The 27647-nt window shown below is 43.3% G+C and overlaps 1 protein-coding gene across 1 annotated transcript; it reads right to left on the bottom strand.

Annotated features, from left to right (window-relative positions):
* Positions 1 to 256: 256 nt before the first annotated feature.
* On the bottom strand, positions 257 to 21593 carry dlk2 (delta-like 2 homolog (Drosophila)). Its single transcript, XM_014154083.3, has 6 exons — positions 20766 to 21593; positions 12706 to 12798; positions 7826 to 7883; positions 4183 to 4313; positions 3937 to 4084; positions 257 to 3225 (listed from the first exon to the last, which is right to left on the bottom strand). Exons 2-6 carry the CDS (start codon positions 12782 to 12784, stop codon positions 2424 to 2426), a joined length of 1218 nt encoding a protein of 405 aa, XP_014009558.1. The 5' UTR covers positions 12785 to 12798; positions 20766 to 21593; the 3' UTR covers positions 257 to 2423.
* Positions 21594 to 27647: the final 6054 nt, after the last annotated feature.

Below are 27647 nucleotides of genomic sequence, written 5' to 3'. Positions count from 1 at the left end.
CCTGGAAAATAGACATTCAGATTGCTTTTTTTAATAGATTTGACACCTTGTAGCAAAGAAGGGACAGTATCATAGGTAAATGGATGATCATTGTGTTGTTTTCAATTGCTTGATTGAATTGACCTGTCATGTCATGTAATTTAGGGATAAAGACAGGTATGTGTTCTTAGATCTTCTGTACCTGTTATCTGTATCCTGGCTCTATCGACACTGAAGTGGAAGCATTTTGCCAGTCATTACGGCACTTTGTACAGGAAACAGTTCACAACTTTATTGCAGACAATTCCGTATAAAAAATAAGACTCATTGTAAATAGACCACATTCTACAAATAAATTACAGAAAATAAATAAAATGTACAGCTTCAAAATACTGTTAAGCAAATCCATATTGTTATTCGCTATTAAACACCATACAGAAGTAAACATGTCACGAATTCATTTTCAGTGTTGACAGAATATTACTTTTTACTAAATAATACAATTATAATTTAAAGTAACTGTCCAGTGAAAATCTCACTCTTAAAAGTTCATATTCTGTTAAGTAATACCCCAATAATGTTGTTGACTCATCCTATACTCATGTGGCCAAAGCATAAATAAATAAAAAAAACACAAAGTCCCCACCTCAAACGTGTATCTCAAACAGAATATTTAAAAAATGCTTGCTATTTCCTCATAGAGAAGGATGAGCTTGCCAATCAGCGGTCTACACATGAATATTTGTAATGACCGGTATACACTCACATCACTGTTGTTGCGTTACTCCACAGTGATAGATCGAGATATCGTCTTTATATACACTGAGTGTACAAAACATTAGGAACATCTTCCTAATATTGAGTTGCACCCCCTTTTTTGCTCAGAAAAGCCTCAATTTGTCAGGGAATGTACTCTACAAGGTGTCTGGATGTCCTTTGGGTCCTTAGGATCATTCTTAATACACACAGGAAACTGTTAAGCGTGAAAAACCCAACAGTGTTGCAGTTCTTGACACACTCAAACCGGTGCGCCTGGCACCTATTACCATACCCCGTTCAAAGGCACTTAAATCTTTTGTCATGCCCATTCACACTCTGAATGGCACACATACACAATCCATGTCTCAATTGTCTCAAGGCTTAAAAATCCTTCTTTAACCTGTCTCCTCCCCTTCAACTACACTGATTGAAGTGAATTTAACAAGTGACATCAATAAGGGACCATAGCTTTCACCTGGATTCACCTGGTCAGTCTGTCATGGAAAGACCAGGGCTTCCTAATGTTTTGTACACTCAGTGTATGTCCCATGATGGCGTCTGTGAGCGCACAGGCAGCGCCATTAAGGCTATCTTTATTTTGAAGTAGTCAGTTTTCTTCTACTTCTATGAGTTGACAAACAAACCGAAAAGGTACATACGGCCACCTAGTGTTTTCTCACAAGTTTAATTCATTGGCTGATCCCTCCTGATGACCTGGATGGAATCATGTCATCCTTCCTTCACCCATAGAAAGTACAACCCTGTTGACTACCTTCAAATGTTGAAAGCCCTAAATGGCCATTCCCGTGCCTCTATCTGTCTCTATCTATGGGGTATGCACACACCATTCCAACACAGAAAAGCAGATTTTTTTTACATACATTATTACACTTTTTTAGAAGGAAAACTATTTTAATCATATGGTAATTAATTATAGGTCATATTCCATAGAAATCTGGAAACACTGGACAGTTACTTAAATTAAGTAGGTGTTGTGGTGTTGCAGCTCTTTAGTCTGTGGTATAAAAAGTACACTGTTAAAACAACATGAACTCAGGCAATAATTTGTCTGGATGTCTGAATTCTGCTCACTGCAGAGCTTGTTCCGAGGTCAGAGCCCATTTGGAAAAATATGGGTAGATTCATTCATGTCTAACATTTTGGCCTAATATCGTGACGAGAACAGCAGTGACAAATACCAGTACACCAATTAGGTTGACATAACAAGGGCATTGTCTCGGCTTGCATTCCAAAGCTGTCTGTCAGTAGGCCTGTCTTACATGCAGTTCATGCCAAGAAACCGCATCAGCTGCTTTTGAGGACGGACAAATTACACATTGGTTGTCCATGACAAGTAACCAAAGAACTTGAGTATATTACTCATGATGTACCTCCGCTTTACCCCTCTGGTCAACAAATAATCCGTCATATTAGGACTACGCTCCTTTTGTTAGGAGAATGTGTTTGCCACTCCTAACATTTACCCTTGAACATACCAACTGGTCCCTTCTTGGTCCTGCGTCTCTTTAGGTATCGATACCTAGGTCGGTATGTTGTCTGTATTTTGACTGTCAGTACTGAAGAAAATCAGTCATGGAGGCAGGGCTGGGATAAAAGCATGGCTTTCCCTCTGCTGAGAGCAGTCTGTGTCCTGTGTTCAGGGCTGTGGAGGTAGTAAACATAACCTAAATCACCTCAGTGTTCAGTTTCTTCTTCTCCAGTTCTGGGGCTGTGGGCGTGTGCAGGAAGCTGATCTTACACTCCTGCTCCACTGTGACTAGGTGGCTCTGCGGGGGCGGCTGGCGGTCTCGGTGTTTCAGCGGGTGCAGGCGGGGGGTGAGGCCGCACCGGCAGCTTGCACAGCGGTCCTGCCAATGCCCCCTCAGCACCAGGCCAGCTGTGAGCACCACCACGGCAAGTGTCATGCCCCCCAGCACCAGGAGGGTGATGAGCTGCACCTCTGACAGGCCAGACGACCCCCACTGGGTCACAACCTCCTTCACAGAGATCTTCAGCAGCCTGTCTCCACTATTATTGTCCCCCCTCGTGATGTCCTGTTCTGGCCTGGCCTGAGTTACTCTTCCCCAGCCCCCACCTCCCCCAGCCCAGTCATGGGAGCTGCTGATGGGCGCTTGGCTCTCTGGGCTCCTTAAGGGCACTTCGCAGGTCCTGCCAGTGAACCCAGGCTTGCAGAGGCAGTGGAAGGTGCTGGCGCGGTCCAGGCAGCGCCCTCCATTAAGGCAAGGTTGGCTGGCACAGTCATCCAGGTTGACGGTGCAGAACCGGCCCGTGAAGCCCACGGGACAGAGGCAGGAGAAGCGGTTGATGCCATCCAGGCAGGTGGCACCGTTACCACAGGGGCGCATCAGGCAGTCGTCCATGTTGTTCTCGCAACGCGGCCCGGTGAAGCCTGCCAGGCAGCGGCAGGAGAGCTCTGGAGCATAACCGCCACTGTCCTCACACTGCCCGCCATTCTTACATGAAGACCTGAAAGATAAAGACAACATAAGCACTAAAAACCCTGAGGTAAATGATCTGAATAGAATTTCAGTGCTGAATTGATTACTTAACCAAAGTCTGTTCATATGGGCCTGGACATCCAACTGATTTGTAAGTAAATGTGTGGCGCTTACTCTGTGATGATCACTGATTACATTCAATCAGGCATTGATTTGGCACTTTAAGACAAGTCTGCCCCAGAGCCTGTGCCTTGGCCTGTATGGTTTCCCTGGTAACCGTTTAGCCAGTGATTTGGGAACTCCATGGGGGCTGTAGTGTAGATGCCTGGCTTCAATGTGTTTGTTACCACTAAAGGCCACTCACTTGGCCGATAATGAGCCCATTAAATCACATGATTGCTCTCCAGTGGATACAAATTGACCAGGCTGCTAGGTGGCCCGCACCAGTCTGCATGTTTTTGACTGCCATCGGGGGACCAGCTGGGACACCACACAGTCAAAACCCCCACACACACACTGAAACACACTCATTGAAAGAACAACTGATTTATTGTAATTTACACACACTAATAGTGTAGCTAGTTTCCCGTTGGAAAGTCTAAAATGACCACTCATTCCTGTGTGTTGAGTCACTGGTTGGGGTTGAACTTGTGATTTGTTTTGATTAAGGCAGAAGCAGTAGGCCTCAGACAAACTTGTTCCATAGATTGTCTTCGAGTGTGTTGCTAATTGAACTCACTTGCCGGTCTTATGACAGGGTCCTGTCTTGTGCTCGCAGTTCCTCCCGTGAAATCCCTCGGGGCAGAGGCAGGAGTATTCCCCTGAAACGTTGGCGTAACAAGTGGCACCGTTCTGACAAGGTGCCTCATTTGTACAAACATGGATATCTGAAGCAGAGGAGAGAAGCGATGAATACGTACTGCTCTACCACTCACTGAACAAATATAATTATGATGGTCTGATACATACAAATATTTTCTGTCACCTTTGTCGCAGAAGCGCCCTGCCCATCCAGGCTCGCAGGTGCATTGCCAGGGTTGATGACATGATCCATGGACACAGCCTGGCATTTTCACACAGACGTCGCACTGCTGCCCCTCCCAACCCGGGTCACACCTGGAATACAGCACAGCCAGTTAGATCAGCTCTCAACTCTATAGCCAACACAGCCTCATGATGGAGATATACAGCACAGGAGGTTGGTGGCACCTTAATTGGGGAGGATGGGCTCGTGGTAATGGCTGGAGCAGAATCAGTGGAATGGTATCAAACACATCAAATACATGGTTTGATGCCGTTCCATTCGCTCCATTCCAGCCATTATTATGAGCCGTCCTCCCCTCAGCAGCCTCCACTGATATACAGTTATATACAGTGGCATAATCAAAAATGGCAGGGCCACTCTTATCCTCCGCAATGGACACAGGAGGGCGCCCATACTTAACAAAATAACTTTTGCAATGCGCTGCTCTGCACAGTATCTGTGAGGCACATACATATGAACATTCATAGAGTGTTCTTTCGTAGAAACACTCCATACATTTTGTGAGTGTGACCCGCGCTAAAGGACATAATTGACACCAGAACATCGTGGGCCTGAATGATGGCTTTATATGTTTGTCATGTACAGTTGAAGTCGGAAGTTCACATACAATTAGGTTGGAGTCATGTTTTTCAACCACTCCACAAATTTCTTGTTAAAAAACTCTAGTTTTGGCAAGTCGGTTAGGACATCTACTTTGTGCATGACACAAGGAATTTTTCCAACAACTGCTTACAGACAGATTATTTCCCTTATAATTCACTGTGTCACAATTCCAGTGGGTCAGAAGTTTACATACACTAAGTTGACTGTGCCTTTAAACAGCTTGGAAAATTCCAGAAAATGATGTCATGGCTTTAGAAGCTTCTGATAGGCTAATTGACACCATTTGAGTCAATTGGAGGTGTACCTGTGGATGTATTTCAAGGCCTACCTTCAAACTCAGTGCCTCTTTGCTTGACATCATTGGAAAATCTAAAGAAATCAGCCACGCAGCCGTCATACCGCTCAGGAAGGAGACGCGTTCTGTCTCCTAGAGATGAACGAACTCTGGTGCGAAAAGTGCAAATCAATCCCAGAACGAGTCCTATATCGACATAACCTGAAAGGCCGCTCAGCAAGGAAGAAGCCACTGCTCCAAAACCGCCATTATAAAGCCAGACTACTGTTTGCAAATGCACATGGGGACAAAGATCGTACTTTTTGGAGAAATGTCCTCTAGTCTGATGAAACAAAAATAGAACTGTTTGGCCATAATGACCATCCAGCATCATGTTGTGGGGGTGCTTTGCTGCAGGAGGGACTGGTGCACTTCACAAAATAGATGGCATCATGAAGAGGAAAATGATGTGGATATATTGAAGCAACATCTCAAGAAATCAGTCAAGAAGTTAAAGCTTGGTCGCAAATGGGTCTTCCAAATGGACAATGACCCCAAGCATACTTCCAAAGTTGTGGCAAAATGACTTAAGGACAACAAAGTCAAGGTATTGGAGTGGCCATCACAAAGCCCTGACCTCAATCATATAAAACATTTGTGGGCAGAACTGAAAAAGCGTGTGCAAGCAAGGAGGCCTACAAACCTGACTCAGTTACACCAGCTCTGTCAGGAGGAATGGGCCAAAACACCCAACTTATTGTGGGAAGCTTGTGGAAGGCTACCCGAAACGTTTGACCCAAGTTAAACAATTTAAAGGCAATGCTACGAAATACTAATTGAGTGTATGTAAACTTCTGACCCACTGGGAATGTGATGAAAGAAATAAAAGCTGAAAGAAATAAATCCCTCTACTATTATTCTGACATTTCACATTCTTAAAATAGAGTGGTGATCCTAACTGACCAAAGACAGGGAATTTTTACAAGGATTAAATGTCAGGAATTGTGAAAAACTGAGTTTAAATGTATTTGGCTAAGGTGTATGTAAACTTCCAACTTCAACTGTATGCTTGTCATAGGCAGGACATTAAGATATACAGTGCACTCGAAAAGTATTCAGACCCCCTGACTTTTTCCACTTTGTTACATGAATGCCTTATTCTAAAATTGATTAAATAAGAAAAATCCTCAGCAATCTACAGGTTTTTAGAAATGTTTGCAAAAAAAACGAAATACCTTATTTACATATGTATTCAGACCCTTTGCTATGAGACTCGAAATTGAGCTCAGGTGCATCCTGTTTCCATTGATCATCCTTGAGATGTTTCTACAACTTGATTGGAGTCTACCTGAGGTAATTCAATTGATTGGACATGATTTGGAAAGGTACACACCTGTCTATATAAGGTCCCACAGTTGACAGTGCATGTCAGAGCAAAAACCAAGCCATGAGGTCGAAGGAATTGTCTGTAGAGCTCCGAGACAGGATTGTTTCGAGGCACAGATCTGGGGAAGGGTACCAAACAATTTCGGCAGCACTGAAGGTCCCCAAGAACACAGTGGCTTCCATCATTCTTAAATGGAAGAAGTTTGAAACCACCAAGACTCTTCCTAGAGCTCGCCGCCTGGCCAAACTGAGCAATCGGGGGAGAAGGACCTTGGTCAGGAAGGTGACCAAGAACCCGATGGTCACTCTGACAGAGCTCTAGAGTTCCTCTGTGGAGATGGGAGAACCTTCCAGAAGGACAAACATCTCTGCTGCACTCCACCAATCAGGCCTTTATGGTAGAGTGGCCAGACGGAAGACACTCCTCAGTAAAGGCACATGACAGCCGGCTTGAAGTTTTCCAAAAGGCACCTAAAGACTCTCAGACCATGAGAAACAAGATTCTCTGGTCTGTTGAAATCAGTATTCAACTCTTTGGCCTGAATGCTAAGTGCCACATTTGGAGGAAACCTGGCACCATCCTTACGGTGAAGCATGGTGGCAACATCATGCTGTGGAGGTGTTTTTCAGTGGCAGGGACTGGGAGACTAGTCAGGATCGAGGTAAAGATGAATGAAGACAGAGAGATCCTTGATGAAAACCTGCTCCAGAGCGCTCAGGATCTCAGACTGGGGCAAAGGTTCACCTTCCAACAGGATAACGACACTAAGCACACAGCCAAGACAACGCAGGAGTGGCTTTGGGACAAGTTTCTGAATGTCCTTGAGTGGCCCAGCCAGAGCCCGGACTTGAACCCGATCGAGCATCTCTGGAGAGACCTGAACATAGCTGTGCAGCAACGCTCCCCATCCAACCTGACAGAGCTTGAGATGATCTGCAGATAAGAATGGGAGAAATTCCCCAAATATAGGTGTTCCAAGCTTGTAGAGTCATACCCAAGAAGACTCAAGGCTGTTATTGCTACCGAAGTTGCTTCAACAAAGTACTGAGGAACGGGTCTGCATATTAATGTAAATGTGATATTTCTGTTTTAACTTTTTATAAACTAGCAAAAATGACTAAAAAGCTGTTTTTGCTTTGTCATTATGGTGCATCGTGTGTTGATTGATGAGGAAAAACAACAATTAATACATTTTAGAGTAAGGCCGTAACCTAACAAATTGTGGAAAAAGTCAAGGGGTCTGAATACTTTCCGAAGGCACTGTATCATATTTTAGACATGTTAAAGATGGATGCATCTTCCACCAAGTTTCTCCTTACCTGCACACCGCATTCTCGTCACACCGACTATTGGTCACATTACACGTGCAGTTTAGAGCTGTAAGAGAAAGGAAGCACTCATTTCAGAGAAAGATCCCAGGTGTACCAGTAATATCCTGTCTTTCAGACTCAATACTTGTCATTGATTAGATACGGCTATTATCCACGGAACAGATTAATTTGCCTTATCTGTGATATTTCTGCTGTTTGTAAGCATGTACCCCACAGCTTTATTCCTCCAGCAGTTGATAATAAATACATTTGATGCTCTATAAAACTCAATTGAATTCAGGGAGTTAATTCCTAATATAATATATGCCATTTATCCCAAGCGACTTACAGTCATGCGCGCATACATTTTCTACCACAACCATTTCTAACACAACAGTATCTGAGAAATACACTCGGGGTTCGATAATTGTGAAGTCAGAATAAGCTTATCTGAATGACCGCTGTTTGAGTGATGCTTGAGGGATTTCAGGGCTCGATGGGACGCTGATGATACTTTGACCTCTAACCCTAGGCAGTCGGTCGTCCGTGTGTGCAGTGTTTCTTTACAAGAGCTTGTCTTCCACGGAGACTGTGCGATGACTCCTCAGTGCAACTGCTGGGGAACTTTGAGCTGCTGCTCAGACAGACAGACAGGCATCTGAGGATCTGCCTTATAGGGCGACTCATTTGTTATGATGAAACAACAGTGAAAAAAATGTCAGGAGAAGCCAGCCTCGTCCACCAGCCACATTTCTGGGGAGTGGTGACGAGGTTCGACGAAGCCCACAGGATGAGGCACACAGTTTGATTTGACTTGGGGTTTCATATGATTGTATCTGACTATGAGTTATATGCTATTGGTTTCAGAAAGGAAAATACAGCTGCATTGCTGAGTTATTAAACATCCCCTTAAACTGGCAAGCATTTGAACTACTACTAAAGGGATATGTGAGTCATCTGTTATTGTCCTCAGTTGTTACTAGTGGATTTGGCTGGCCTTAGGCATACCGATGTACTGTCTGCGTTTGGCTTTGGTAAATAATGGGGGTTTGCCAGGTAGGGTGTGTGGGGTGCGTGTAGCAGTGAGCAGCACGAGGGGAGCGTGTGCTGTGGGAGGAGAGGAATGCCGTGCAGTCATGTCTCCACCCGCACAAACTCTGCCCAAACCCCACTGGAATTCTCAAACCCTCCCATTCTGTAGTACTATACACATCCTAACCCTCTCACTATAGAGAGGTGGACTTTGAGGGATTTTTAGAGCAGTGTTCTTACAGCAGCCTATATTCAATTTTGTTCCCAAACAGTAACTTATACAAATTCTGTCTTTAATATACAGTAGGAAATGTTTTAGTATAGCCTGTGTTGTTAGCTTTAGTTTCTCAGCTAAACTGACTATATTTCTTCCTTTTGTTCCGTTTTCACATCTCAACATTTAGAATAGTTGTAACTTTGGCAATTATAATCTGTACCAGAAGACAATTGGTTTATCCTGAGGTTGCGTATGCATAGAATGCAGACACTCATTGGTTTGATGTGGAATGGCAGGCATTTTCCATGAACAACACGACAGTGGACTTGCGGTAAGCCCTGTGTCCGTGGGAACATAGCGGACCTTGAACAATGAAAGGCTTGGCTTTCCCATCGCCATCACGGGAACAGCTGAGAAGTACTAACTGTTATCTGAGAATGGTGAACCAGTTCAGAAACCGTCATCTCTTAGATGCGGACAGATGGGAAAGCCCAGTATTAGCTCATGTATTCTAAACAGGGAAGTTATTAAAACAATAAATCCCATAGACAATGGGGAATACTGCAGTAAGCTGTTATATTTTCAAAGACCTTATTTATGTTTTTGGCATTCAAAAATGAAACTTTCAGACAGCCGTCTGAAATCATTTTATAACATTTTTGACATGCGTTTTCTGGATGTTTTTGCTGTTATTCTGTCTCTCACTGTTCATATAAACCTACCATTAAAATTATAGACTGATCATTTCTTTGTCAGTGGGCAAACGTACAAAATCAGCAGGGGATCAAATACTTTTTCCCCCCACTGTATATGACTTGGGGCTGAATCTAATTAAACCTGCCCATACATATGCATGTCTATCTAGAAACATTTAGCAATTTTATAGGACCATGGGAAATAAATTGGTTTAAATGCTACTGTGTACGCAAAGCAAAGCAATTACAGTTGAATTGACCCCTGATCCAGCCATTTGCCTGGCCTGTACATTGTCCTGAAATGGCACAGAGGATGTCACAGTACACACCATCAACAATCCTTCAGATGCCATTTATCCCATGATGCCAGTGCCTCAGGTTAGGATGGGAGCTGAAGAGCAGAGAGCTCTCTGATTTCTCATCCTCCCTAGTGTTAAAGCTACATGGAGACTATTTTAATTCCCTTTTATTAGAGTGAACTTCAAAGCCTCTTGAAGCGCTGTGTGAACTGTGTTACATCTGGCAGGAAGAAAGACACATTGAGTGTTTAAGGGGATGGAAGAGTTGGGCCACAGTGAGCATCACAATGATTGAGAAGAGAGTGAGAGGGACAGAGAGGAGGAGTATGCAAGATGGGGGTGCGTCAAAGGCACACATCATGCACATGTCCATAGGGAGGGAATGAGCAGGCCATGGTGCACAGATAGACAGCCGTCTGATCACTGCAGAGTGTGGATAGACTGATGAGACAAGTCAGCCTCCTGGCATGGACAGCAGCCTGCCTCTCATTCCTGCTGCTGGCCCTGCAGCAAGTCAGAGTGGCCCAGTCCCAGCCACTGTTTGCCAGGGAAGCCTGTCTGGTCTGCCCCATTCCCTGTCCCTGTGGTGAGCTCTGTGTGCTTGTAATAAGTTCCCTCCAGCTCTGTTAAGATTGGAACCATGAAGGCACACACGACCCCAAATAGGCCCAGGGCTCAGAATCAGCAACAGACTGATTCCTGGAAGACTTGGAATCAGGGTAAATAGTCCTGAACTAATCAGGACGAAGTCCCCAGCTGCTTGATTACTGAGCAAGATAACAACAAAAAATCTGTATAGTATAAGCATTGTCAAAATAGAAATAAGGACAACTGTGTAGCGTTATATACAGTATACTGTAAGTTGTCAACTTGTCATTCATAGAATGCTTGTTGGTGATATCGTGCGTATCCAGGCCTTGGACAGGGCCTTGTCACCAGCTTATGTATCACCATGATAATCACGGAAATAATGACTGGACCACCAACTGTTAAACACAATGCCCTTTGTCTGGAGCAGTGTTATTTAAGAGCTTCTGATTTGCCATCTAATCATGGGGGGACAGGTGCTGTTTTCTTTCCTAGGCTGGCCCCCAGGGCCTGCAAGCTCCCCGGTGCTCCTCTGGGGGGGTAGTTCACACGAGTCTCTCCATGTTAAAACCAGGGGGATCTAAATTTAACCCTGGCCATGAAACTTTATCCCCCCTCCCATCCTCCCCTGCTCGCGCCGCGGCCAGAGCTCTGGTGCCAGTCATACACACAGCACAGGTTTGGGTTTCCTCCATTTTGATCCCCAGACAGGCCGTGTGCCTGCCACCAGCCCACGCTCCAAGGAGTGTGTGAACGTGTGTGTGCCCTAAGTTCAGATTGAGGAGGAAGGGGAGGTGAGGAGGGACGTGCGAGGGGCCACCAGTGTCTGAAGGAGATGAGGGAGTTGTAACCAGATCCCTGAGAAATTAAGGATCATTTAATCTCTGGATCCACTCAGCTGCTTGCAGCGCTAGAAAAATATTTAGGCAAGACGGCCGAGTAGGGATCATCAGCCGCCATCCCCTGGCTCTGAGGCTCCTGGCGGGGCCTAAAGACGCAGACGGGGTTGGGAAAGACTGTTCAACCCTTTATCCTTAAAACAAACCCCATGGCTAGTAGCTACTGCTGTGACACAGAGGGCTTTCCTGCCGCTCGCTCTAGGGTCAGACATCTGTTCTCTGACACGTGTCACACACCTCTTGACACAATGCCTCATACCACATCACGGCTCCCCTTCTCACCCCAAGGGGCCAACGCAAAAATTAATCACATTCTGTAACCAGACAGGAATTTCACAGTTGAGTTCACAAGGGAGGGAGAAGGAAAGAAAAACTTCTCTGCTATTGCACTCCATACTGAGGGCAGATTATGACTGATTCAACATTTTTATTTGGATCCCCATTCACTTTTGCAGAAGCAGCAGCTACTCTTCCTGGGACCCACAAAAAAACACAAAACAAGTAACAAAACACAGATAGACAAAGAAAGTCCCATACATTTAAAACACAACAATATACAAACAACACAACAACAACAAGAAGAATACAAACAATACAAAAACATATATGTGTGTTAGTGTGCGTGTGTGTGTGTGTGTGTGTCCCCTCACAGTATGTATGAATAGTGTGTAAATCGTATTACTGTTGTCTCTTGGTGTCTTGGTGTCTTTCATGTTCAAAGTTTAAATTGAAATACAGTTAAGAATCTTTGTACTTCATGCTTTAAACATTGTTTTATTGAGTCGGATCTAAAACATTCGTTATTGCACACAAAAATATATATATATTTTTTATTATAAAGTGTGCTCCTTTAAGTAGCTTTTTTAGATTTACTTATATTTTATTTCAAAATTATTTAGCAAACTACTTCTGATGCATGTTTTTCACAGAGTTTTGTTTACTTTTATCAACAAGCAGAAATCGTATTGCGCCTTTGGCTTCAATCCGATAGTTACCCAGCATACAGTATCAGTTGCCAGGGCTCTCTGACTATTAGTACATATATGTACTATAATAAGTACATACCGGTATACATCCACTTCTGTAGTGGATGGCTACTGGCTAGCATTGAGCCACTGACTACTTGAGGGCACCAATTGACATGCAGCAAATACCTTACCTTGAGCCTCGCATTGGTGGATGACCATTAGTACACAGCAACTCCAGAGCAGCAGGGTGACTGAGTCTCTCAGAGGCATGGTGCAAACGGGATCTGAAACCGAGCACAGAAGGGTTCCTCTTTAGGCTGTAGGGGGTTACCTTGTGCCAATACACTCGAATGTAGAGACATCTATCTTTGGCATGACATAAATCTCTACCATAAGGCAAACGTGATTACGGCCACAAAGGGGTCTCCAAAGGTTACAGAACAGGAGTGAGAAATTCCGCCACGGAGGCCTGCAGGGTCATTACATCTTGGCTCATAACTCTTATTCTGCTGTCATCGTTCTGATAAAGGACACTTAACCAGGTGTCCCAGTTATAAATCAGCTCGGACATGATGGCATCCCATGACAAGTGTTGGTCCTGGAGAGAGACACCTACAACTGCTGATTCCAACAAAACCTTGTATCAGCCGAGATCTCTTTCCCCATATTACTCAGCTCTATGTCTCTGTAGTTCCAGAGCTCAGAAGTGGGGCATTGCTTACTCAGTCTACCAAAATGAAGTGTGCTGTTACATTTACATTTTAGTCATTTAGCAGACGCTCTTATCCAGAGCGACTTACAGTACTGAATGCATACATTTCATTTCATGCATTTCTTTTTGTTTTGTACTGGCCCTCCGTGGGACTCGAACCCACAACCCTGGTGTTGCACACACCATGCTGGCGTTGCAAACACCATGCTCTACCAACTGAGCCACAGGGAAGGCTGTTAGTCAGGAGTTAGTCAGGAACGTGAAAATACTCCTCCAACTCTCCCCAAAGATCAAACTAAGAGAAACCTGATCTGCTCGACAGACACTCACTCAATAATTTACACTGTTGTGTGAATCTTTAATACTGGACATTTACAGCAAGACTGCACCACTCCAGTGCCACCTCTCTCTCTCAGGGCCATCACACACACTGTCACCTAACTTCCGTTAGAAAGATAACTGACCATTATGGCTTCCTGAGAGCAGTGCAGTGATACTGCATCTTAGCTTAGTGCATAAACCTGCTCCTCCAACTGTGTTTATATCGTGTTGCTATTAGTTACCTATGTGACATGTGAGCGTAGTCTCTTTGCTTACAGTGGTCTGCTAAACCGTTTAGATGGCTAGAGTATGGAGTGACTCAGGTATATCACGTTTGCATTGCCGCCACACAGCACTTGAACTTACATTTTTGATATCCACTTGGTAGTCGGCCAACTCGACCCTATCCAGGTCCTATCCAGGTCCATCTAAATGCCTTATCCAGATGAAGGCGCTGTCCTCACTTTCTATGCAGTGGAAAGTTGACCTTTCCAGCTCTTCCTGGAATGGAGCAAACTAAGAGCGAGGGGTCGGGAGCTATACTTTTCAACCTTACCCTTGGATGGAGTTTTCATATCCTTCACAGTAATCTCCCAATTGTCATTCTGAGATTCCGTTGAATGGCTGTTGTGAATGTCGCTGTGGGCACCAACTGGGCCCTTCTCTGTTCCTGCTACAGCCTAATGGAGTTCTGTGGACTGCTAATGAGAGCCAACATGGGCCCTGCTTTGAACGGGAAACCTGAGAGGAGTTTTAATTCCATATAAGGAGGGCTTTCTCCCCATGCCACATTTAATAGCCACAGTCCATTTTCCTTGACGCTCTGGATTCCATGTCAATTATCAGCTATGCTGTCTGTTCTGGCTCAAGTGTTGACAAGAATGTTATACAACCCCGACAAATGAATCGTATGGATTTGTTTCCCACGTTAACAACAACCTGACCAACTATGCCAAATGTAACATGTACTGGCCTTTCTGACACAACATCTACGTTATGACATTGAGATCCTTCCATTTCTCACCTGTTCTCCTTTCTGAAGATACCTTTTCCATGTGTCTTATGTCAGTTTGTTGATAGAAAATGGCAGAGAGATCTGAGGGTATAACTGCTCGAGGAGGAGACATACTAACAGCAGGCAGCACGTCTCATTCTGGCCCTGGCTCTTCATCAATCAGATACAAGTCTGATTTCAATAGACCTTCCACAAGATGCAGTCTGTTACCTGCTTTAAATAGAGACTTGAGTGCAGCTCTCTTCATTAATAATAAGGCCTACCTTCTGTCCCCTTTCTCCCTTGGTTATAACATAAATGTTTTGTGCTCTACTGCTGAATCAAATTATATTTCAGATCACAGGAATCATAAACACTTTGACCTGTACTTCACCCCGCTCCTGTACTCACTTATAGTCTTTTTAGCTAAATGTTGCTCTATCGCTGTGGAAACTGTAAATGACTGCTTGTCTCTATGGTGTATCTGTAGGACATAGCCACAGTGTGAGTTTAGGGTCTCCTGTGATATTCTTGACACCATCGTTTTCTTTCTTTCACAAGCCTGCCAGCATTTACACATTTCCTTTTGAGAAACAGCATTCACATTTTCCCCAGAAACTGTTTGAACATAATTGTTCCTGTGGGATTTTGTCTCATAATTAACCATTTATTGGAGGTGCTATTTGTGTGAGGCTACAGTTGAAGTCGGAAGTTTACGTACACTCAGCAAGGAAGAAGCCACTGCTCCAAAACCGCCATAAAAAAGCCAGACTACGGTTTCCAACTGCACATGGGGACAAAGATCGTACTTTTTGGAGAAATGTCCTCTGGTCTGATGAAACAAAAATAGAACTGTTTGGCCATAATAACCATTGTTATGTTTGGAGGGAAAAGGGGGAGGCTTGCAAGCTGAAGAACACCATCCCAACCGTGAAGCACGGGGGTGGCAACATCATGTTGTGGGGGTGCTTTGCTGCAGGAGGTACTGGTGCACTTCACACAATAGATGGCATCATGAGGGAGGAAAGTTATGTGGATATATTGAAGCAACATCTCAAGACATCAGTCAGCAAGTTAAAGCTTGGTCACAAATGGGTCTTCCAAATGGACAATGACCCCAAGCATACTTCCAAAGTTGTGGCAAAATGGCTTACAGACAACAAAGTCAAGGTATTGGAGTGGCCATCACAAAGCCTTGACCTCAATTCTATTGAAGATTTGTAGGCAGAACTGAAAAAGCGTGTGCGAGCAAGGAGGCCTACAAACCTGACTCAGTTACACTAGCTCTGTCAGGAGGAATGGGCCAAAATTCACCCAACTTATTGTGGGAAGCTTGTGGAAGGCTACCCAAAACGTTTGACTCAAGTTAAACAATTTAAAGGCAATGCTACCAAATACTAATTGAGTGTATGTAAACTTCTGACCCACTGGGAATGTGATGAAAGAAATAAAAGCTGAAAGAAATCATTCTCTCTACTATTATTCTGACATTTCACATACTTAAAATAAAGTGGTGATCCTAACTGACCTAAGACAGGGAATTTTTACTAGGATTAAATGTCAGGAATTGTGAAAACTGAGTTTAAATGTATTTGGCTAAGGTGTATGTAAACTTCCGACTTCAACTGTATTTGGAAGCATGTCCTCATGTCACTGAAACGCTAATGGAGTGGCAAGGGTAAAACATCCATCTCAGTATTCAGAATACTGACTGTAATCCAACAATTATAATTGTTGATTGAAAAGATTGTGTACATGGTAACGTGAACGATAACATGACCATAGAGGCTGACTTTCAAATGCTAACAGTCACCACTTTGTGTAGAATTCAATCAAACCCACACTGTAAAGATTTGCACTGCTGACAAATAGCATCTAATCAAAATGAAGATGAACTTGGTTTTGTTTCATTCAGTAATTACCGTCTTACTTATTACATTTCTGTAATTGAAATGTGAATTTTCCATGTAGGTTCGTGGCACAACATGTTTTTTTATCCAGTTTTAAGTAGAACAAGAAGATACCAAGATGGATGCAAATTATAGGCCACAATTTTGCGTAGACATAAAAGCACCATCCAGATGGTTAGATAACTCACCAAGGTGCCTACACACATTTTCATCTACTGTATCATCCTAATCAGCAATCCCGATTCTGGTTCATTTGCAAAACAATGCAGGATATTGTCTAGAAAAGGTTACAATAATTAAAACATACACACACACACACCCGACAGACACTGTATGTATGTTACACACCTGAGCTGAAGGTGGTCACCTCACCGCTGAATAAGAGTCCTCAGGTAGAATGATGAAGAACACACGCTCTCACAAACTATTAAAAACACATAATAGAGCTACACAGACACATGTTCAGGAGCAGGAGCGGGCAGACATTACGGAGGGGATTGTTGATCAAAAGGCCTGTCAAAGAAACAGAGGCAGAATAAAGACAGGCAGTGATCCACCTCCCCACTTAACAACACAGACCTGCCAAGGACCAGCTCTTAAAGGGACAGGCACAGTTTGTGTTTGTCTCCATTAGACAGCCATCACTTCTGCCAATAACCTTCCTTTCTATTCCACACTGGACTCACAAACTGATTGTGTGATCAATTTCTGGCACTGTTTCTCAAAATCTCAACCTCCCTGGAGTCGAGAAACATATTTGAGATTAATATCAATCAAGCACCCTTATGTGTGCTCGCTGAGATTCTGTGCCTCCTGGAAATGTGGAGCTAGTCAATGGACGGCTGTTGCTGTAGCGACAGATCGGGCTCCTGAGGTTGGAGGGCTGCTGTGCCCACACGTTCCACTGCAGGCGATAGTAAGAAAAGGATCATTTTTCAGGGGATTATCTCCACAATTTCATGGCTGTGTGCCTTAGAAAACAGGCATCCACATGCCTGGAAGACTGCCTCCCGCAGACACTGTGGTGTGTGTGTGTGTGTGTGTGTGTGTGTGTGTGTGTGTGTGTGTGTGTGTGTGTGTGTGTGTGTGTGTGTGTGTGTGTGTGTGTGTGTGTGTGTGTGTGTGTGGGCAAACCATTGTTTTTAGTAGACAATGGTTACAGGCACTTGTTTTTCAAATTGACTGTAGTCCCATTTCACTTGTAAGAAGCCCTGAAAACCTGTATAAACTAGCATCTGTCCATGAAATAAACCATATTATAAAGCTTTGCCAGTCACCCTGGGTATGCAGTTTGTACATCTGCTGTAAAACGGGAATTTGACTCTTGGAGCCCAACCAGCTCCTGAAACACATCAAGGACTTCCATCCACTTCACTCAACCCAAACAGCCTTAGAGCTGTCCTGGCTCCCTCTCTGTGTACAAATAATATCCCTCCAAATTCTGATGAATGGAGAAGCACACTCAACTGTGCTGCTTTCTGCTGCCTGCCTATCTGCCTGCATGTATGGTGTTTATATTGGGATAATGGCATGCCAATTATTCTACCCATCTGACCAGGCAATTTGATGTTTACGTTTGTGTGACTCGTTTCAGACTACATGATTATGATGCATCTTTTCCACATGAAAACCAGCCGCAAAATAATAGCATTCACTTTCCTGCTTTCAGAGAGTGTATGGCTTTTGTTCGTCTTTTATTAATATATGGCTTCTGTTGGTCTTTTTACTAAGCCTGCCTAACCCCCTTGATTCTAAATTGCCACATTTGATGTCAATGACTGCAATTTAGAAAAATGCTAAATTAACACTTGTATGCATTACACACTATAAAAGAGAGTTCAGAAAAGGGGATGTGTTTGTTGTCATTTGTTCGTTTTTTTCATTGTAATGCCTTCCCAAAATAAATATGGTCAGATTGTCATTCTTAATGAAATGAAAACATTTGCGTCATATCTGTGGCCAATTTATTGTGCCATTTCCTGCTTTGATTTTGACTGCAATCACATTTCATTACACAAATATCAGGGACAAAATGTATCACTGAGAGAAGTAAGAATCAAGGGTTTAAAGTTTTGGCCTGAGTTGAGCAAATACTATATGTGTGCTTTTCCCATAGTTGTCTTGGACAACTGAGCTCCTTCACATGCTATCATCCTGTTATGTACTTGACTTTATTGAATATCTTTTCCCACGCGTTCTTAATTCATTAATGATCTTTCTGGTTCCCTTTGTCTTAGAAAGTTGTACTATCTGCCCAGAGCTTTTCCACTCAAGTAACTCTAGTAACACATGTACTTAAGTTCAGGAACAGGGAAAGCAATTTGTCAGGCCTCAAAATCCTCTAGGCATTACAAAAGCAACAAATACAAAATACAAATCAATGTTTATGGATTACATACTTTATGACATGCTCCTGCACCACTCCCATTGGCCCAAGTGTCAATTTCCTCTCCAAGGCAGAACATGCATTGGCTCATAGGGAAAAAGATGCCACCCTTGAAGAGTTTGCCTCTCCTTTGTCTTATCTAACTGCATAGACCTTCCCTGTTACGTATATAGGGCTGTTGTGAAAGGTGACTCTAGCCAGCCAGCTTTATAGTAGTCACTGCACTCGGACTCCTTTGCCTGTCTTTAGAATGAACTACCAATCTACCTTGCCAAAACTCTGTCTAGTATTCATTAGCTGTCACCGTTTTTTTCTTTATTTGCGGATTTGGAGGGAAAATACAGAGTCTGAAAGAGGAAAAGACTTTATGCATAAACTGAATATCTGTCTTTATTGTTTGTGCAATGTGGCTCATCCTTCTTTTACCAGAACAGGAGTACCTTGAACGGCCTCTCACATGCTATGTGCCCTGGAAGTGAATAATCCAGTTGCTAACCCCACCAGAACACTGGTTGATTGCCACAGGAGTCAACGGCTGCTACGGCAACAGTGGAAAGAGATGGGCTTTTCTGGAGAATCTCTAAAAGGGTCTTTAGCATAATATTGCCTCATTGCAGGGCATATTGTTCATGATGAGTTATTTAGCTTTCAGCGGCTTCATTTTCATAAGGCTGTTATACTAATGGCCTACAGTCAATGACTTGGAGTCTGACTTGCAGATAGTCAATGACCGAACCTGAAAACCCTTTGGGCCTGATGTTGCCAATAACAACCCCTAAGTGTGTTAGATACTCCCTACGTTGGGTTTTGCCAGCTCCTACAAATCACTAGGCAGCATCTGTAGAGGACAGGAGGCAGAGAGATAACTGTGTGACAGTGAAGGAGGACAAGGAATCTCGAGTCGAGTCCTGCAGTGCTGCAGCCAGAAAATAACACGATGAAGCCTTGGCAGATGAGTCTCACTGATACAGGGTTCCTGTCGATGTGCCCAGCATGTCTACATTGGTGTTTATTGAAGGACCTTTAATCAAAAGCAAGTGGGCTAACACAAGAGATGTGAGGACCGGAACCTCACGCATGCTGTAGACAAAGTATTTTCTCATAAATACAAAACTCTTTCTCTCGACAGCGGAGCTTACAAACACCCAAACAGACACAGGCTTGTGTAGGCTACACACACACCTGCTACACTAAGCCGTGTTGCCCGTTCACACACGTCAATTTAATGTCTACTCCACGTTGGTTAAAGGTCATTTCATTGAAATGAAGTGGAAACAATGTTGATTCCACCAGCGTGTGTCCAGTGGGTTGTGAGGGCCAGTGAAATCAGATTATAGACTCTTGTTGGCTTTTTATTAGGAAGTTGTGGTATTTATTCACTGATTTACGGGCCACCGTGGTCCCCTTATTATGGAGACCACATTTGTTTGCCTGTAGCTTTTGATCTGGAAAATGAATCTCAAGAGAGCAGAGCAAGTCAATGGGCTTAGAATATAACTCAACCCCCAGGAACGAAAAGCACATGTCTAATCAGGGTAAAAGACTTGAAATATTAGCATTTTCACGCTTCATGTCCAAATCATCTATAAGTAACGTCATTGAGTTACACAATAGATTTTTTTATCATTTAGGATGACTTGGACATAAAGCCAAACAATGCTAATATAGCTAATATAATATAGGTATACACTTGATACAGTGGCCAGGTAAACAAAACCAAAGCATGGATTGCTGTCATACCTTGTCCATAGACTGCTTACAGGGCAAGGAAACCAACATGTCATTTTGTCATTAGGTACCTATCCCTTTATGTACTTAGTAGGTTGCTCTTAACCTTTTCGTCCGAAAACACTTTTGCAAGCAAACACACATAATCATCTACATTAAATGTGTTCATGTATTCTATGTGAAATAATTTCAGTTCTTACCTTGCTTGGCAAGTAAACTCCCCTCAGTCCACTCTCCTGTAGTGTGCTCTTACACTCCAATCTATCAGTCTGGCGGTGGGCTCCTCTGCCCTTGAAGTGTGTCCAATCCTCACACCCGCTGGGCAACAGCCTCCCTCTTGTGGGTGTTGGGTTATTTTAGTGTGGTGAGCTGCAGACAGGCTGGAGAAGCCTCTGCTCCCCCCTAGATGGACGACAAGGAGACACTCTCGTCCACCCCACTTCACACCCTCTCTGGCTGCTCCACGCCTCGCCCTCTCCTCTGGGTGCAGACCTGACCCTCCAGGCCACACACTCTTATTCACGTCCTCGTTGAGCTTGAGAGAGAGAGATTGAGGGAGTGCCTGAGGTTGTATTCTATCGCCAAGTACTTTGTCGGATAAATTGTTTTGCGGCAGTGTTGAATTAAGCTTTGATTAGATAGCAGCTCCACACTCAGCGAACCTGTGGCTATTTATTGCCCCTCCAAGTGCAGTGGGATAGATCGCGATGAGAAGGAAAGAGAGAAAATAGACAGCAGCCACTGGCTCTCGGGGTCTTTGAACAGAAGTTGTTGGGTTGTGCTGGTGGAAATTTGCTGTCCCCGAGGAGGGACAACGAGTGCTCGCTCGCTGACTCCACTATTCACTCCCTAGCTCACTTACTCGCTCTTCCTTTCCAGTGTACAGAGAGTCCTCAAGCCATCCACGTGTTCTCTGATTGATTCTGTGTCAGACTGCTGTGGCTGCTGTATGGCATATCAGGTAGCTAAGCTTGTCGTGTGAATATTTTATTGTCCATAAATCAACACCCGGCAAGTGCTTTTCTGTCAGCATCAAACCACAGAAAAACCTCTGTATAAACCTCTAACATTGTCCAAAGCCAGGTCCAGTGTTCAGGCAAGGAAAGGAGTGCTTAGTATCACTTCACCAGAGAGGCTCAAGCTTGTCTTACTGGCCTGTTGGGAATCTCTTTTTATTACATCGGTAACTCAAAGAAAAAAAGCCAAGGTCCGGAAGCCCTCTTAATCCGCCGTTAATCTGACTAAACCTCTTTTTCCCGATCCCTCTGTAAGCCCTCCTTGATAGGTGTAACCACGACACTGTTAGCTGAAACTCAATAGACAGAGAGAGAGCAGCTGAACTCACACTGAGCCGCCCACAGAGCTCAGGTAAGGTCCTCTTCAGAGAGACGCACAGCCTGAAGTAGTCCCCTGACTTTCTGAAAAGACGCTGAGACACAGTGGCCAAGTCCAAGCAGACAGTTTTCGGTCTTCTTTGCTCTTTACAGATATTTGCTTTGTAAGGAGATATCGCCAAAGATTTGTATAACTAGCTCATTGTTCTATCTGTGATATCAATCTAGTCATTAACACCCTTCGTCCCCCTGTGTGTTACAAGCAGGGAGAGAGAATTAACGTTCCATTGCTGGGATGCTCCGCTCCTGTCACTTTGAGGTGGGCGGTTACGAATGGTGTTAATTCATATTTTCCAGAGTCCCCCTGCTGCATTCTGGCAAATATGTTCCCCGTCCCCTGGCTGAGGCAGGTGCGGGGATGGTGTCCCAGGGGACATGGCCAGGTTGGTGTAACCTAATTCCCGGGGCTCATTGTTACGTTTGTTGAGGGGCGCTAAATTTGACTATGCCCAATGGTGACTTTGAAATAGCCACTCGTTTGGGGGGGGGGGTTGATAGGTAGCACATTGAACTGGACGGTGCAGCTGTGAGATGCGTTCTTCCCTAACTGCTAGTAATCTGCACACAATGCGGGGCGCGGGGGCTATCTGTCAGCATGGAGAGACCTTGATGGCGGAGGTATTGAATGACTCTCAAATGTGAAGGGACAGATATGGTGGGAGGAGCGAACAACAAACATTCCACACAAGCAGCAGCCTTGACCTGGGAGCAGCTGAGGGTTGTGAAGAAGACTGCAGGGCCAATAGGCATCCAAACGGCCGATGTCTCCGGATGGTTGACACAGACAGACAGCATGTTACGTGCAATGGCTGTACGAACCCAGGATCTCTTGACTGTATGGATTCAATACAGAGATCCTATAAGCACATAAGTCCTCATAAGCTTGTCCCATGTGCCTCGTGCATTATGTCTGTACAGATGTAGGATCATCATTTAATCCCCCTGTTGCAGGATAACTTTCCTGCAATGCAGTAAATGTAAAACTCGTAGTGTATTTGAGGTTTAAAAAGACTTCTGAAGTTTGTAATTTCCTATTTGAAATGTCAAACTTGATTTTCCCTTGTATCAATGTATCAACCCCCTAAAAATATGTTCATTCATTATAATCCACATTTCTTGCTGTAGCGAACCGGCTCAAACTAAGATCCTACATTTGTACAGTTTTCATCATGACCAATTGCATGGGTTTTGAAAAGTGTGCATGTGTTTGTCTATGTTTGGGTTCCAGGATGCTTGCGTGCATGCCTCTCTGTGTAGTATGTGGGGGTTAAGGGCAAGGTTATGTGTTGTGAGGTCCGGGGCTGTGGGAATGCCATTTGAACAAAAATATAAACGCAACATGTAAAGTGTCCCATCTTTCATGAGCTGAAATAAAAGATCCCAGAAATGTTTCATATGCACAAAAAGTTTACTTTTCTAAAATGTTGTGCACAAATGTGAGTACATCCCTGTTAGTGAGCATGCAATTGGCATGCTGACTGCAGGAATGTCCACCAGGGCTGTTGCCAGAGAATTGAATATTAATTTCTCTACCATAAGCCGCCTCCAACGTCATTTTAGAGAATTTGGCAGTATGTCCAACCAGCCTCACAAAAGCAGACCACGTGTATGGCATTGTGTGGGTGAGCGGTTTGCTGATTTCGACGTTGTGAACAGAGTGCCCCATGGTGGCAGTGGGATTATGGTATGGGTAGGCATAAGCTACAGACAACGAACACAATTGCATTTTAGCTATGGCAATTTGAATGGACAGAGATACCGTAAAGAGATCCTGAGGCCCGTTGTCATGCCATTCATCCGTCGCCATCATCTCATGTTTCAGCATGATAATGCACGGCTCCATGTCGCAAGGATCTGTACACAATTCCTGGAAACTGAAAATGTCCCGGTTCTTCCATGGTCTGCATAATCACCAGACATATCACCCATTGAGCATGTTTGGGAGGCTCTGGATCAATGTGTATGATAGCATGTTCCAGTTCCCGCCAATATCTAGCAACTTCACACAGCCAATGAAGAGGAGTGGGACAACATTCCACAGGCCACAATCAACAGCCTGATCAACTCTATGCGAAGGAGATGTGTCAAGCTGCATGAGGCAAATGGTGGTCACACCAGATACTGACTGGTTTTCTGATCCACACCCCTACCTTTTTTGAAAGGTATCTGTGACCAACAGATGCATATCTATATTCCCAGTCAAGTGAAATCCACATATTAGGGCCCAATTTATTTATTTCAATTGACTGATTTCTTATATGAACTGTAACTCAGGACCTGCCTGAGGTAAACACAGTCATGTTGCTATGCTGTTGAGTAATTACTGGAATCGAAGATGAGGATTAAAAGCTTTGCTTCTGTTCAGTGTGTGCGTGCGTGTACACATTATGTGTGTAGAAATGAAGAAGGGCGAGTTGGGGCACTGAGTGACGGGGCCAGAGAGCAGTCGGCGTGGTAACTAGAGACCCCACTCCCAAAACACGGAGACAAACGGTCTGATGGACGAACATTGTGTGTTTGACCTCTTCACCTTGACATGCGCCATTCCACACCAATGTAACTGAATCATTGGAACAAACTAGTCTTGACATTCAAGAACCACTCATACTGTTACTGTGTTTCAAATCGTAATCTTCCCTCTTTGTATTTCAACATTTACATGCCATATACAGTATTTTACATACTTAGTGTAGCTTAAGAACTCAAGGCCGGCCCTTGAACAAAAAATGATGCCCCCTGCAAAACTAGAATAGTCCCAGTAAGGTACATTTTCCAGACGTTGAAGTTAAGTTCAGTTTAGGTTCTGAATGAAAGATGAAAAGGTATTTTCCGTATGTTTAAAATACATATTTTGTTGAAATCAGGTTCATTTTCTGTTCTGAATGACAGTTGAAAATAAGTCATTTATAGATGTCTATGTTTGGGCCAAATCAAGGCTGGTCCAGACTGGACAAAATCTGAACCAAACATAGACGTCTATGATTGGTTCAGATTTGGTCCGGACTGGACTAAAAACCGATGTCAGTAGATGTGGAAATCAAGGCCGGTCCAGAACTGCACCAAAAAAAGAAGTCCAAAAGGCGTCGGCGTCAGTCCATGCTTACTGAAGTGTAACCTCCAGTGTTGCCTGAAATTGCATTTTATGAATGCCCATCTATGTGGCAAGCCTACCGTTTGTAAAACACCAAAAAATGAAGTCCGGACAGGACCAAAAAAAGATGTCCAAAAGACACCGGCTCGTGCTTACTGGGGTGTAGCCTTACATGTCCCCCGCAATGGAATTTTATGAATGCCCATCCATGTGGTAGGCCCACCGTTTGTAAAATAGGCAATTGCATTGGCTTTAATAGTCCTGATTCCTGTGAATAATTCATTTGGTTATTTAAGCTCTTAATATCAGCTACCCAACTTTATCAGGAGTTATCGCAAGTCTATTTGCAATGTGTTTACACAGCGGGAAATGCCGCAGTATTTTATTTTTCGCTATGATCAGCTTGTCAAAGATTTAAGAATACAAACTTGAAACCACTGATAATGACAATGGGATGAAACTCCTGGACAACAGTTGTGATTGTCCATTCCATATTGTCCATTTTACTTTGACCTGTCCTGTTATTAGAATATGTTGCTTGTTAATATGACAGGTCATTTTTAAATTCGATTGAGCGCCATTTAGGTTAGGATATTTGATCGGAGAAACCTGCATGATGTAAAACGTGTCATTCTCATTACATTGTCATACATTTTATCTCCAGCCTGCAGGCTACAGAAAATGATACATACTCTTTCTACCATATCCTATATTTGCTATATGATTTATGTTTTTTTGACAGAACGTTGGTGGAGCGCTGCAGAGATGCGTCTCTCCAACAGCACCCTGGAGAGGCATGCTGGGAATGGACAAGCAAAATACTTTGCTCCCCTGCCTTTGACAAAGTGAGCATTGCTTATCAAAGGGTGGCATCAGCACTCACTTAAAAAGCCCATATGCCACTGGTTGAGAGAAATTGTCATTGTTTTTTGGCAGAATTATGTGAGGTTTTATGTGTTGTTGGTCAGTTTAGGTCAGAAAATGCCAGCCCGTCAATCTGCCGCCATAGACAACCGCCTAATCCTGCCTAATGACCGGGAAGGCAGTGTAAGACCTGTCTGAGAAATACCTCAAACCACAAGAAACTACAGAATGTAAAACTGACTGTGAGCCTTTCATTGGAAAATGCTTCACTTTCATTGCTCTCTAATACCTGCTGCTGAATTGCTCCCCCCTTCCAGAATTCTCCCCCCCTTCACGTGAATGCGCACGCACTCAATTTTTCATTGCTGCCTTGCTTGCTAGTTGAGCTTTCTGATCACGTTAGGCTGCGTTTCATTTCATTTTTTATGTCGGTTTGATCGTGGGGGAGGCACTAATAATGTCTGCAGTTTTCGGTTTGGCTATTTGTTTCAAGTGTATTAGTCCATAAATAAATCTCTTTGCCAAAATTCGTCATCTCGCCCATGTCTTATTTGACTCGTAGTTGTTCTAAAATGTTTATTGCTTGCCTACATTTTACTCCCTCCTCTATGTTTAATACAACACACATACATGAATGATTAATTTCGGTTGCCTATCCTGATGTGAAGTTTGTTCTATAGAAAGTATTTGACTCTAGTCACAAAATTAAGGAAATTAGAAGAGGGGGAGGATTTCGGCAAGGCTATTTTCTTGCCTACCGAAATCCCCCCTTCTATTTTGGGACTGCAAGGCCTGGCACACTTCATAATCATGTTGACCAGTAGTGTGTGCCACAGAAAGCTAAATTAGAGTATAAAGAAACATAAACATTTATTAAGGAAACATTTTGTAATCTTTAAGACAATAAAGACAATACACAAATATTATCACACAATAACACAAAAACATCACAGAAAGTTACGTTTGTTAATAGAGAGGTTAACAAACATTAAATAGGAAATACAAATTTAAATCTTGGCATAATAAGATATAAAATGACAATAAATCAAATATAATAAGACAATAAATAACATAAACAAATTGGAAAGCTGCAACAGCTCGACTGAACATTTAGTCCACTTTTTTCAGGACTAGCCTAACCTAGTCCTGACAGGCAGCGCAGACATAATCCTCAAATGATGGGATGGTTTTCATACAGAACTGGTGGAACCATCGTGGGCAGCGGTCACAACCAATCTGAAATTTATGGTGAAAAATGTTAATATATTTAAAACATTAAATACATTTTCTTGAAATACAATTACTTCTTAAGACAAAGCGGATAATACTACCTCTAGAAATATTACTACTTATACAAATTCATACTCGTAAAAATGTGGCTTTAGAAGTGAACAAGCAATTCCCCAGTTAGTGTCTTCCTCATTATTGTCCATCTCCCCACAGAAGTTGCACAGTTGGCTCAGATCATCTAGCAAAACATAATGTCAAGTAGTCTGTACTCCTTTACATGTATTTTTCTGAGCAAACAGGGAACAGGGAACAAGGGAATAGTACAGGTTTCTTGTAACAAAATTATTTAAATACATGTGTTTTAGTGGCCATCTAGTCAGAAGTTGGATCAAAGATAACTTTGAAAGATCCATATAAATGTTTATTTTTATTTTTTATCTACAATTATATTGAATTAGAAATTGAACATACCAGTGTTTTGGAGGAGAGTGACTGCTATTTCT

Source organism: Salmo salar, chromosome 18 (genome assembly GCF_965601325.2).
Source record: "Salmo salar chromosome 18, fSalSal1, whole genome shotgun sequence".
Lineage (NCBI taxonomy): Eukaryota > Metazoa > Chordata > Actinopteri > Salmoniformes > Salmonidae > Salmo > Salmo salar.
Note: the sequence above shows the minus strand (reverse complement) of the source record. Positions and strands in the feature narration are given on the sequence as shown.

Bases quoted from the DNA above. Each gene is read 5' to 3' on its own strand.
- dlk2 (XM_014154083.3), bottom strand. From the start codon at position 12,784: ATGCCTCTGAGAGACTCAGTCACCCTGCTGCTCTGGAGTTGCTGTGTA. The intron at 7,884-12,705 runs GTAAGGTATTTG...TTTCTCTTACAG, and splicing joins CCACCAATGCGAGGCTCAAG to CTCTAAACTGCACGTGTAAT. The intron at 4,085-4,182 runs GTGACAGAAAAT...CCTCTGCTTCAG, and splicing joins AGGGCGCTTCTGCGACAAAG to ATATCCATGTTTGTACAAAT.